Source organism: Salvelinus fontinalis, chromosome 4 (assembly GCF_029448725.1).
Source record: "Salvelinus fontinalis isolate EN_2023a chromosome 4, ASM2944872v1, whole genome shotgun sequence".
In the NCBI taxonomy this organism is placed as follows: Eukaryota; Metazoa; Chordata; class Actinopteri; order Salmoniformes; family Salmonidae; genus Salvelinus; species Salvelinus fontinalis.
The window spans coordinates 20,889,929-20,903,295 of NC_074668.1; the positions used below are offsets into that span (position 1 = coordinate 20,889,929).

Here is a 13,367-nt window from a genome sequence, read left to right on the forward strand (position 1 = left end):
GTACTGTACTGTTATGTTCCTTACTGTTATGTTATGTCCTGTACTGTACTGTTATGTTCCTTACTGTTATGTTATGTCCTGTACTGTTATGTTCCTTACTGTTATGTTATGTCCTGTACTGTACTGTTATGTACTGTACTGTTATGTTATGTCCTGTACTGTACTGTACTGTTATGTACTGTTATGTTATGTCCTGTCCTGTACTGTTATGTACGGTACTGTTCCTTACTGTTATGTTATGTCCTGTACTGTACTGTTATGTACTGTACTGTTCCTTACTGTTATGTTATGTCCTGTACTGTACTGTTATGTACTGTACTGTTCCTTACTGTTATGTTATGTCCTGTACTGTACTGTTATGTACTGTACTGTTCCTTACTGTTATGTTATGTCCTGTACTGTACTGTTATGTTCTGTACTGTACTGTTCGTTACTGTTATGTTATGTCCTGTACTGTACTGTTATGTACTGTACTGTTCCTTACTGTTATGTTATGTCCTGTACTGTTATGTACTGTCCTGTTCCTTACTGTCATGTCATGTCATGTCATGTCCTGTCCTGTCCTGTTCCTTACTGTCATGTCCTGTCATGTCATGTCCTGTCCTGTTCCTTACTGTCATGTCCTGTCATGTCATGTCCTGTCCTGTCCTGTTCCTTACTGTCATGTCCTTACATGTCCTGTCCTGTCCTGTTCCTTACTGTCATGTCCTGTCATGTCCTGTCCTGTCCTGTCCTGTTCCTTACTGTCATGTCCTGTCATGTCCTGTCCTGTCCTGTTCCTTACTGTCATGTCCTGTCATGTCCTGTCCTGTCCTGTTCCTTACTGTCATGTCCTGTCATGTCCTGTCCTGTCCTGTCCTGTTCCTTACTGTCATGTCCTGTCATGTCCTGTCCTGTCCTGTTCCTTACTGTCATGTCATGTCATGTCCTGTCCTGTCCTGTCCTGTTCCTTACTGTCATGTCATGTCCTGTCCTGTCCTGTCCTGTTCCTTACTGTCATGTCATGTCATGTCCTGTCCTGTCCTGTCCTGTCCTGTTCCTTACTGTCATGTCAGGTCATGTCCTGTCCTGTCCTGTTCCTTACTGTCATGTCATGTCATGTCCTGTCCTGTCCTGTCCTGTTCCTTACTGTCATGTCATGTCATGTCCTGTCCTGTCCTGTTCCTTACTGTCATGTCATGTCATGTCATGTCCTGTCCTGTTCCTTACTGTCATGTCATGTCATGTCCTGTCCTGTCCTGTTCCTTATTGTCATGTCATGTCCTGTCCTGTCCTGTTCCTTACTGTCATGTCATGTCCTGTCCTGTCCTGTTCCTTACTGTCATGTCATGGCATGTCCTGTCCTGTCCTGTCCTGTTCCTTACTATCATGTAATGTCATGTCCTGTCCTGTCCTGTTCCTTACTGTCATGTCATGTCATGTCCTGTCCTGTCCTGTCCTGTTCCTTACTGTCATGTCATGTCATGTCCTGTCCTGTCCTGTTCCTTACTGTCATGTCATGTCATGTCCTGTCCTGTCCTGTTCCTTACTGTCATGTCATGTCATGTCATGTCCTGTCCTGTCCTGTTCCTTACTGTCATGTCATGTCATGTCCTGTCCTGTCCTGTTCCTTACTGTCATGTCATGTCATGTCCTGTCCTGTTCCTTTCTGTCATGTCATGTCATGTCCTGTCCTGTCCTGTTCCTTACTGTCATGTCATGTCATGTCCTGTCCTGTTCCTTACTGTCCTGTCATGTCCTGTCCTGTTCCTTACTGTCCTGTCATGTCCTGTCCTGTCCTGTTCCTTGCTGTCCTGTCCTGTCATGTCATGTCCTGTCCTGTTCCTTACTGTCCTGTCATGTCATGTCCTGTCCTGTTCCTTACTGTCCTGTCCTGTCCTGTCCTGTCCTGTTCCTTACTGTCATGTCATGTCATGTCCTGTCCTGTCCTGTTCCTTACTGTCATGTCATGTCATGTCCTGTCCTGTTCCTTACTGTCCTGTCATGTCCTGTCCTGTTCCTTACTGTCCTGTCATGTCCTGTCCTGTCCTGTTCCTTGCTGTCCTGTCCTGTCATGTCATGTCCTGTCCTGTTCCTTACTGTCCTGTCATGTCATGTCCTGTCCTGTTCCTTACTGTCCTGTCCTGTCCTGTCATGTCCTGTCCTGTTCCTTACTGTCCTGTCCTGTCATGTCATGTCCTGTCCTGTCCTGTCCTGTCCTGTTCCTTACTGTCCTGTCATGTCATGTCATGTCCTGTCATGTCCTGTCCTGTTCCTTACTGTCCTGTCATGTCATGTCATGTCCTGTCCTGTCCTGTTCCTTACTGTCCTGTCATGTCATGTCATGTCCTGTCCTGTCCTGTTCCTTACTGTCCTGTCATGTCATGTCATGTCCTGTCCTGTCCTGTTCCTTACTGTCCTGTCATGTCATGTCCTGTCATGTCCTGTCCTGTCCTGTTCCTTACTGTCCTGTCATGTCATGTCATGTCCTGTCCTGTCCTGTTCCTTACTGTCCTGTCATGTCATGTCATGTCCTGTCATGTCCTGTTCCTTACTGTCCTGTTCCTTACTGTCATGTCATGTCCTGTCATGTCCTGTTCCTTACTGTCCTGTTCCTTACTGTCATGTCATGTCCTGTCCTGTTCCTTACTGTCATGTCATGTCATGTCCTGTCCTGTCCTGTTCCTTACTGTCATGTCCTGTCATGTCCTGTCCTGTCCTGTTCCTTACTGTCATGTCCTGTCATGTCCTGTCCTGTCCTGTTCCTTACTGTCATGTCCTGTCATGTCCTGTCCTGTCCTGTTCCTTACTGTCCTGTCCTGTCATGTCATGTCCTGTCCTGTTCCTTACTGTCATGTCATGTCATGTCCTGTCCTGTCCTGTCCTGTTCCTTACTGTCATGTCATGTCATGTCCTGTCCTGTCCTGTTCCTTACTGTCATGTCATGTCATGTCATGTCCTGTCCTGTTCCTTACTGTCATGTCATGTCATGTCCTGTCCTGTCCTGTTCCTTATTGTCATGTCATGTCATGTCCTGTCCTGTCCTGTTCCTTACTGTCATGTCATGTCATGTCCTGTCCTGTCCTGTTCCTTACTGTCATGTCATGTCATGTCCTGTCCTGTCCTGTCCTGTTCCTTACTATCATGTAATGTCATGTCCTGTCCTGTCCTGTTCCTTACTGTCATGTCATGTCATGTCCTGTCCTGTCCTGTCCTGTTCCTTACTGTCATGTCATGTCATGTCCTGTCCTGTCCTGTTCCTTACTGTCATGTCATGTCATGTCCTGTCCTGTCCTGTTCCTTACTGTCATGTCATGTCATGTCATGTCCTGTCCTGTCCTGTTCCTTACTGTCATGTCATGTCATGTCCTGTACTGTCCTGTTCCTTACTGTCATGTCCTGTCATGTCATGTCCTGTCCTGTTCCTTACTGTCATGTCCTGTCATGTCATGTCCTGTCCTGTTCCTTACTGTCATGTCCTTACATGTCCTGTCCTGTCCTGTTCCTTACTGTCATGTCCTGTCATGTCCTGTCCTGTCCTGTCCTGTTCCTTACTGTCATGTCCTGTCATGTCCTGTCCTGTCCTGTTCCTTACTGTCATGTCCTGTCATGTCCTGTCCTGTCCTGTTCCTTACTGTCATGTCCTGTCATGTCCTGTCCTGTCCTGTCCTGTTCCTTACTGTCATGTCCTGTCATGTCCTGTCCTGTCCTGTCCTGTTCTTTACTGTCATGTCATGTCCTGTCCTGTCCTGTCCTGTCCTGTCCTGTTCCTTACTGTCATGTCATGTCATGTCCTGTCCTGTCCTGTTCCTTACTGTCATGTCATGTCATGTCCTGTCCTGTCCTGTTCCTTACTGTCATGTCATGTCATGTCCTGTCCTGTCCTGTTCCTTACTGTCATGTCATGTCATGTCATGTCCTGTCCTGTTCCTTACTGTCATGTCATGTCATGTCCTGTCCTGTCCTGTTCCTTATTGTCATGTCATGTCATGTCCTGTCCTGTCCTGTTCCTTACTGTCATGTCATGTCATGTCCTGTCCTGTCCTGTTCCTTACTGTCATGTCATGTCATGTCCTGTCCTGTCCTGTCCTGTTCCTTACTATCATGTAATGTCATGTCCTGTCCTGTCCTGTTCCTTACTGTCATGTCATGTCATGTCATGTCCTGTCCTGTTCCTTACTGTCATGTCATGTCATGTCCTGTCCTGTCCTGTTCCTTACTGTCATGTCATGTCATGTCCTGTCCTGTTCCTTACTGTCATGTCATGTCCTGTCCTGTCCTGTTCCTTACTGTCATGTCATGTCATGTCCTGTCCTGTCCTGTTCCTTACTGTCATGTCATGTCATGTCCTGTCCTGTTCCTTACTGTCCTGTCATGTCCTGTCCTGTTCCTTACTGTCCTGTCATGTCCTGTCCTGTCCTGTTCCTTGCTGTCCTGTCCTGTCATGTCATGTCCTGTCCTGTTCCTTACTGTCCTGTCATGTCCTGTCCTGTCCTGTTCCTTACTGTCATGTCATGTCATGTCATGTCCTGTCCTGTTCCTTACTGTCATGTCATGTCATGTCCTGTCCTGTCCTGTTCCTTATTGTCATGTCATGTCATGTCCTGTCCTGTCCTGTTCCTTACTGTCATGTCATGTCATGTCCTGTCCTGTCCTGTTCCTTACTGTCATGTCATGTCATGTCCTGTCCTGTCCTGTCCTGTTCCTTACTATCATGTAATGTCATGTCCTGTCCTGTCCTGTTCCTTACTGTCATGTCATGTCATGTCCTGTCCTGTCCTGTCCTGTTCCTTACTGTCATGTCATGTCATGTCCTGTCCTGTCCTGTTCCTTACTGTCATGTCATGTCATGTCCTGTCCTGTCCTGTTCCTTACTGTCATGTCATGTCATGTCATGTCCTGTCCTGTCCTGTTCCTTACTGTCATGTCATGTCATGTCATGTCCTGTCCTGTCCTGTTCCTTACTGTCATGTCCTGTCATGTCCTGTCATGTCCTGTCCTGTTCCTTACTGTCATGTCCTGTCATGTCATGTCCTGTCCTGTCCTGTTCCTTACTGTCATGTCCTTACATGTCCTGTCCTGTCCTGTTTCTTACTGTCATGTCCTGTCATGTCCTGTCCTGTTCTGTCCTGTTCCTTACTGTCATGTCCTGTCATGTCCTGTCCTGTCCTGTTCCTTACTGTCATGTCCTGTCATGTCCTGTCCTGTCCTGTTCCTTACTGTCATGTCCTGTCATGTCCTGTCCTGTCCTGTCCTGTTCCTTACTGTCATGTCCTGTCATGTCCTGTCCTGTCCTGTCCTGTCCTGTTCCTTACTGTCATGTCATGTCATGTCCTGTCCTGTCCTGTCCTGTTCCTTACTGTCATGTCATGTCATGTCCTGTCCTGTCCTGTTCCTTACTGTCATGTCATGTCATGTCCTGTCCTGTCCTGTCCTGTCCTGTTCCTTACTGTCATGTCATGTCATGTCCTGTCCTGTCCTGTTCCTTACTGTCATGTCATGTCATGTCCTGTCCTGTCCTGTCCTGTTCCTTACTGTCATGTCATGTCATGTCCTGTCCTGTCCTGTTCCTTACTGTCATGTCATGTCATGTCATGTCCTGTCCTGTTCCTTACTGTCATGTCATGTCATGTCCTGTCCTGTCCTGTTCCTTATTGTCATGTCATGTCATGTCCTGTCCTGTCCTGTTCCTTACTGTCATGTCATGTCATGTCCTGTCCTGTCCTGTTCCTTACTGTCATGTCATGTCATGTCCTGTCCTGTCCTGTCCTGTTCCTTACTATCATGTAATGTCATGTCCTGTCCTGTCCTGTTCCTTACTGTCATGTCATGTCATGTCCTGTCCTGTCCTGTCCTGTTCCTTACTGTCATGTCATGTCATGTCCTATCCTGTCCTGTTCCTTACTGTCATGTCATGTCATGTCCTGTCCTGTCCTGTTCCTTACTGTCATGTCATGTCATGTCATGTCCTGTCCTGTCCTGTTCCTTACTGTCATGTCATGTCATGTCCTGTCCTGTCCTGTTCCTTACTGTCATGTCATGTCATGTCCTGTCCTGTTCCTTACTGTCATGTCATGTCCTGTCCTGTCCTGTTCCTTACTGTCATGTCATGTCATGTCCTGTCCTGTCCTGTTCCTTACTGTCATGTCATGTCATGTCCTGTCCTGTTCCTTACTGTCCTGTCATGTCCTGTCCTGTTCCTTACTGTCCTGTCATGTCCTGTCCTGTCCTGTTCCTTGCTGTCCTGTCCTGTCATGTCATGTCCTGTCCTGTTCCTTACTGTCCTGTCATGTCATGTCCTGTCCTGTTCCTTACTGTCCTGTCCTGTCCTGTCATGTCCTGTCCTGTTCCTTACTGTCCTGTCCTGTCATGTCATGTCCTGTCCTGTCCTGTTCCTTACTGTCCTGTCATGTCATGTCATGTCCTGTCATGTCCTGTCCTGTTCCTTACTGTCCTGTCATGTTATGTCATGTCCTGTCCTGTCCTGTTCCTTACTGTCCTGTCATGTCATGTCATGTCCTGTCCTGTCCTGTTCCTTACTGTCCTGTCATGTCATGTCATGTCCTGTCCTGTCCTGTTCCTTACTGTCCTGTCATGTCATGTCCTGTCATGTCCTGTCCTGTCCTGTTCCTTACTGTCCTGTCATGTCATGTCATGTCCTGTCCTGTCCTGTTCCTTACTGTCCTGTCATGTCATGTCATGTCCTGTCATGTCCTGTTCCTTACTGTCCTGTTCCTTACTGTCATGTCATGTCCTGTCATGTCCTGTTCCTTACTGTCCTGTTCCTTACTGTCATGTCATGTCCTGTCCTGTTCCTTACTGTCATGTCATGTCATGTCCTGTCCTGTCCTGTTCCTTACTGTCATGTCCTGTCATGTCATGTCATGTCCTGTTCCTTACTGTCATGTCCTGTCATGTCCTGTCCTGTCCTGTTCCTTACTGTCATGTCCTGTCATGTCCTGTCCTGTCCTGTTCCTTACTGTCCTGTCCTGTCATGTCATGTCCTGTCCTGTTCCTTACTGTCCTGTCATGTCATGTCCTGTCCTGTTCCTTACTGTCCTGTCCTGTCATGTCATGTCCTGTCCTGTTCCTTACTGTCCTGTCATGTCATGTCCTGTCCTGTTCCTTACTGTCCTGTCCTGTCATGTCATGTCCTGTCCTGTTCCTTACTGTCCTGTCATGTCATGTCCTGTCCTGTTCCTTACTGTCCTGTCCTGTCATGTCCTGTCCTGTCCTGTTCCTTACTGTCCTGTCCTGTCATGTCCTGTCCTGTCCTGTTCCTTACTGTCCTGTCCTGTCATGTCCTGTCCTGTTCCTTACTGTCCTGTCATGTCATGTCCTGTCCTGTTCCTTACTGTCCTGTCCTGTCATGTCATGTCCTGTCCTGTCCTGTTCCTTACTGTCCTGTCATGTCCTGTCCTGTCCTGTTCCTTACTGTCCTGTCCTGTCATGTCATGTCCTGTCCTGTTCCTTACTGTCCTGTCATGTCATGTCATGTCCTGTCCTGTCCTGTCCTGTTCCTTACTGTCCTGTCATGTCATGTCATGTCCTGTCCTGTCCTGTTCCTTACTGTCATGTCCTATCCTGTCCTGTTCCTTACTGTCATGTCATGTCATGTCCTGTCCTGTTCCTTACTGTCATGTCATGTCATGTCCCTGTTCCTGTTCCTGTTCCTGTTCTGTTCTGTACTGTACTCTTATGTCCTGTACTGTTCTGTTCCTTACTGTTATGTTCTGTACTGTTCTGTTCCTTACTGTTATGTTCTGTACTGTTCTGTTTCTTACTGTTATGTTCTGTACTGTTCTGTTTCTTACTGTTATGTTTTGTACTGTACTGTGTATGTGAAAACATTCCAGCCAGGTCACTCCCAATGCAAACTCTTGGTGGGCAAGCATATATTTCACAAAACACTGCTTCAAATGTGAGAAAACAGGGAAAATACAAACACTGTAACCTATGTAAATGAATACTCCCATTCGATTAGGCTAACGCCATGCCAATATAGTCAGACAGAAGCTTCACGTTAAACAGAGCCAGCAGGTAAGTGAAATGACTTGTAAAGAGCACTATACTGTATGTGCTTCATAATAGTGGATTGATAACAACACCTTTCCCACAGACAGAGTCGGTGTCAGGACATGTAGACATGTGTGATGTTGACACTCACCCAGACAGGACTCCCAGGACCAGGTTGAGCATGAAGAAGGATCCGATGATGATGAGGGGGATGAAGTAGATCCAGTTCCAGGTGTTCCCTGAGGCATCGTTGGCCTGCAGAAACACACACAGAGAGAAGGATGGCTGATACTTATTTACATTAGCCACGGTGCTTATTGAACATTGTGCTTGGGGAAGAAAAAGAGTAGCAATAAACAATACCGTTTTCTTTTGGTGTGCTACAAAAATTACAAGATTCTGTTTTATTATTATTGCTATCAATATGATGACATAATTGCGGAAAAACTCAAAGTAGGTTTGAAATGGAGGGCTGAGTGATGACTGACACAGATTAATGACTTTCCACCTGCCCGCCTTCTCTCTCTCCAGCCGATCCCATCGACCACAACTCCCGACCCCCCTCTCTTTCTCCTGTTCTCCATGATCCCACTCTATCAGGATGGAAATTCAAATGTGGAATATCTCAAGAGGGTATGAATACTTTCTGAAGGCACTGTATATAAGGGCTTTTCACTTGTTCAAAACTGAATCAAACATCCCCAGATCAGGCTGTACAGTACTGTATGTACTGAACTCCTCCGAATGCACTGCCCCTGACTGAATGAGGACAGAGGAAATTTGTGCTGGGTTAATGTGGACATGCCTGATGAGAGTATAACATGCTGAGCACACCAAATGAGAAGTCAGGAAGGGAGCAGTAAGACAGCCATGTACACAGCCTGCTACTGTACTGTAGCACACCAGACAGAGACTGACATTTTACACACTTTCACACTGATCTCATAGGACATAGAAATCCAACCACAAGAAAGACTGCATCGAACCACACTTGTGATAATATCTAATCTCTATATACAATTATCGATGTGGTAGCAGCAGTCCATTTGGGCTGTTGAATTGGAGTGCGGAGAAAGGAAGGGCTCTAGCCCATGGAGAAGAGCGGAGGCATATTGACCCAAAGTTCTTGTTCAGGATAACATGATTAAGTGGGAGAGAGCAAAGCTAGAGTCTGGCAGGCAGGCTGGAGGAGAGGAGCATTTGTTTCCCATTATCCTCTGGTCTCCTGCAGCAAATGCTCGCATCGCTTCCCCTCCTCCCCATTCTTCTTCATCAGGCCCCCCAGGGAGAGAGCAGAAGAGCAGCACAGCATGGCCCGGCCTGGACAGGATGGGAATGCTATCTCATACAGCCTGAGTACTCTGTCTCTCTCTAATACAGGCTACAGGCAAGGAACGGCCTGTAGCAGCATTCAGGAGGGACTCCAAGAGCAGATAGAGAGGACGGATCATTTTAATTTCACTGTAATTCATTTCAATGTATACGTGCATTGATGTGGAAGTTGTGACTTACATTTCAGCAGTGTTGTGGAAGCTACTCTGAAAATACAGTTTACCAAGCTACCAATTACTTCACACTGGTAAAAGTTAAGCTACACTAAAGCTACCGCTAAGAAACATATAGTTTAATTAACTAAAGATACTTTTGAAAAGTAGTTCACTACATCCAAACTACCTCGTGAAAATGTATCTAAATCTGAAATGTTATAGACTACAAATTGCAACAACAAATCACTCCGGAGTCAGATGTTAACAGAATGTGTAATATAGCCTATTAAACACAAAAACTGTGTTTCAAGTGAGAACTAGACGGGTCTGATGTCGAAAAAGAAAGGAAATTCATGCCTACTTTACCCATATTTTATACTGAACAAAAACATAAATGCAACATGCAATAATTTAAATACATTTTTCTAAATTCATTAGGCCCTAATCTATGGATTTTACATGACTGGGAACATAGATATGCATCTGTTCGTCACAGATACCTTTAAATAAAAGGTAAGGCCTTGAATCAGAAAACCAGTCAGTATCTGGTGTGACCACCATTTGCCTCATGCAGAGCGACACATCTCCTTCACATAGAGTTGATCAGGCTGTTGATTGTGGCCTGTGGAATGTTGTCCCACTCCTCTTCAATGGCTGTGCGAAGTTGGAACACACTTTGAGAATTCTAACATGCTGTCGTACACGCCGCTCCTGAGCATCCCAAACGTGCTCAATGGGTGACATGTCTAGTGAGTATGCAGGCCATGGAAAAACTGGGACATTTTCAGCTTCCAGGAATTGTGTACAGATCCTTGTGACATGGGGTTGTGCATTATCATGCTGAAACATGAGGGGATGGCGGCGGATGAATGGTACGACAATGGACCTCAGGATCTCTTCACAGTATCTCTGTCCATTAAAATTGTCATCAATAAAATGCAATTGTGTTCGTTGTCTGTAGTTTATGCCTGCCCATACCATAAACCCACCCCCACCATGGGGCAATCTGTTCACAACGTTGAGAAAACCGCTCGCCCACACAACACCATACACGTGGTCTGCTTTTTGTGCGTATGGAACATTTCGGGTATCTTTTATTTCAGCTCATGAAACAGGGGACCAACACCTTACGTGTTGAGTTTATATTTGTGTTCAGTGTATTTTACTTATGCAAAAAAAGTAGCGTGTATTTCCAGTAGTTAGCTACACCACTAAATGGCAAAAAAGTTATTAACTACTGAAAACACCAAGATTTTAATTTAGTTCAACTGCCACCAAGCTACAGCAAAATGTACTGAAATGACTAGTTGAACTACATGTAGGTCACTACTCCCCATCACTTCATTTCAGCACCTTTATCTTTTCGTCTTTCTCCCTCTATGTTTTGCTACAGGCTGCTGCTGCACCAATGAATTAACTAGCACACCAGTCTCTCTCTGTTGCATGGGGTCATTTAGAATTTCAGAACCATGGACATCAATATAGCCAAGTTGCATTCATTTTCCTTTCCAAGCATTGCATTCAGTCTCAGAGTGGGCTGTTTTATGTCTGTTGCATGGAGTCATCATCCATCTCTGCTCCCAGAAACATTTCACGAGTGATGACTCAATACAGCAATCAGACAAACAAAGCAAGGAGCAGCAGGCTGGGTGGGTGACACAACTGCACAGCATACTGACTGGCCTTCTATTTCCACAGACTCAACAGTTTACAACCAACATCCTCCCAACAGGTCCATACGTTCAGCTAACTAAAGGTACACACAAAGTTACCATATAATCACATAATACTAGAGATTAAGCTACTTGGTAGACCATCACTTATAATATTCTCTTAGCTGGTGACAGATAAACAGAGATTTGAACCTTGGCTTAAAGAAGAGAGGGAATACACAAGCAACAGGAAACCCCATAAGCCTCAATGAGCTTCACCTAAAAGGGCAGCCATCAATCCAGGGGAGTTAACATGGTTTTCAAGCCTAACCCATCACAACATTGAGGACAGTGGTCATTCAGAGTGTGGCAGAAAATACATTGAGTGTCGTAAAAACTGGGCAAACATCAGGAAAATCTGAATTTGGATTCCGTGACGCAGTTAGCCTCAGTTAGTGGAACCACTTTATCTGTCCAGGTAGCAGCTAACCTAGCTGATAACTAATTAGCAAGCTAGCAAGGTTTCCTTGACAGCTTGAACACAGCCCGCAACCCGGTTAGCCCTTGTGGCTGGGACCGTGAATTATCCCAGGCTTGTGGCTGTCTAAATCCCTGATGTTAGTTGCTGTTTAAGTCTGTCCTGCGTCTTGCCATATCTGGAACTGTGTGGAGTACCAGCCTTGCTACCCATAGCATGCAAAGTCAAAGGTGGGAATAAAGGAGAGGACAGTGTTTCTCTATCACAGGTGAAATATATTTTAAACAAACAAAAAGGGTTCTACAAGCAATTGTTACAACAACAGGAAAAAAGCTTCAAAAGCTTTATCCAAATAGTGCTGGACTCAACTAATAAAAGAATAGACAATCTGACCAGAGAGATCCAGGACCTTAAGAACCATTTTCAGTTCTCCCAGGGAGAGTGTCACGGCTCTTGTCGGAATGCATGGACCAAAACGCAACGTAGTAAGCGTAGTAAGAGAAAAACGAAACAGTTCTGTCAAGTGCAGACACTAAACAGAAAATAACTACCCACAAAACCCAAACGAAAAAGGACAACTTATATATGATCTCCAATCAGAGACAACGATAGATAGCTGCCTCTGATTGGGAACCACACCAACATAGAAATAAAGAAACTAGAATGCCCACCCTAGTCACACCCTGGCCTAACCAAAATAGAGAATAAAAACCTCTCTATGGCCAGGGCGTGACAGTAACCCCCCCCCCCCCCCCCCCCCAAATGTGCGGACTCCGGCCGCAAAACCTGACTCTAAAGGGGAGGGTCCGGGTGGGCATCCCTTCACGGCGGCGGCTCTGGTGCGGGACGTAGACCCCCCTCCGCCCACAGATCCATCCGTTTTGGTGGCGTCCCTGGTGCAGGGACCTTCACTGAAGGAAACGGGCCGCAGATCATCGCAGGAGGAACCAAACCACCGATCATCGCCGGAGGCGATGGACTGGGGACCGTCGCTGGAGGCTCCGGACTGGGGACCGTCGCTGGAGGCTTAGTACGTGGCGCAGGAACAGGTCTCACCGGACTGAGGAGACGTACTGGCAGCCTAGTGAGTGGAGCTACCACAACACATCCTGGCTGGATACTCACTTTAGCTCGGTGAGTGTGGAGACCTGGCACAGGACGCACTGGGCTATGACGGCGCATTGGAGGCATAGTGCGTAGAGCCAGCGCAGGACACACTGGACCGTGGAGGCGCACCGAAGGTCTGGAGCGCAGCGCTGACACAACTCGTCCTGGCTGGATACCCCCTGTAGCCCGGCAAGTGCAGGGGAGCTGGAACAGGCCGTACTAGGCTGTGCTGGCGAACCGAGGACACCGTGCGTAGAGCTGGTGCAGGATAACCTGGGCCGAAGAGACACACCGGAGACCAGGAACGCTGAGCCGGCACAATCCGTCCTGGCTGAATGCCCACTCTAGCACGGCCACTGCGGGGAGTTTGCACAGAGCGTACCGGGCTGTGGATGCGCACTGAAGGCATGGTGCGCAGAATCGGATAGCATGGTGCTTGACCGGTCACTCGCTCCCTACGGTAAGCACGAGGAGTTGGCTCAGGTTTGAACCCTGACTCTGCCAATCCCCCGTGTGCGCCCCCCAAAAAATGTTTTGGGGCTGCCTCTCGTTCCTGCCTCACTGCTCCAACCCCTCGTAACGTCGCCGTTCCGCCTTTGCTGCTTCAATCTCCTCCTTCGGACGGCGATACTCCCCGACCTGCGTCCA

The 13,367-nt window shown here is 46.9% G+C and overlaps 1 protein-coding gene across 5 annotated transcripts in view; it reads right to left on the reverse strand.

Moving 5' to 3' along the window:
• The window catches only part of LOC129853307 (voltage-dependent N-type calcium channel subunit alpha-1B-like), a 193,199-nt gene that overhangs the window by 94,549 nt on the left and 85,283 nt on the right, over positions 1-13,367 (reverse strand). For all 5 annotated transcript variants that reach the window (XM_055919204.1, XM_055919202.1, XM_055919201.1 and 2 more), the window contains exon 7: positions 8,147-8,250. In XM_055919204.1, coding sequence (XP_055775179.1) covers positions 8,147-8,250 — 104 coding nt within the window. The remainder of the gene's footprint in view (positions 1-8,146; positions 8,251-13,367) is intronic.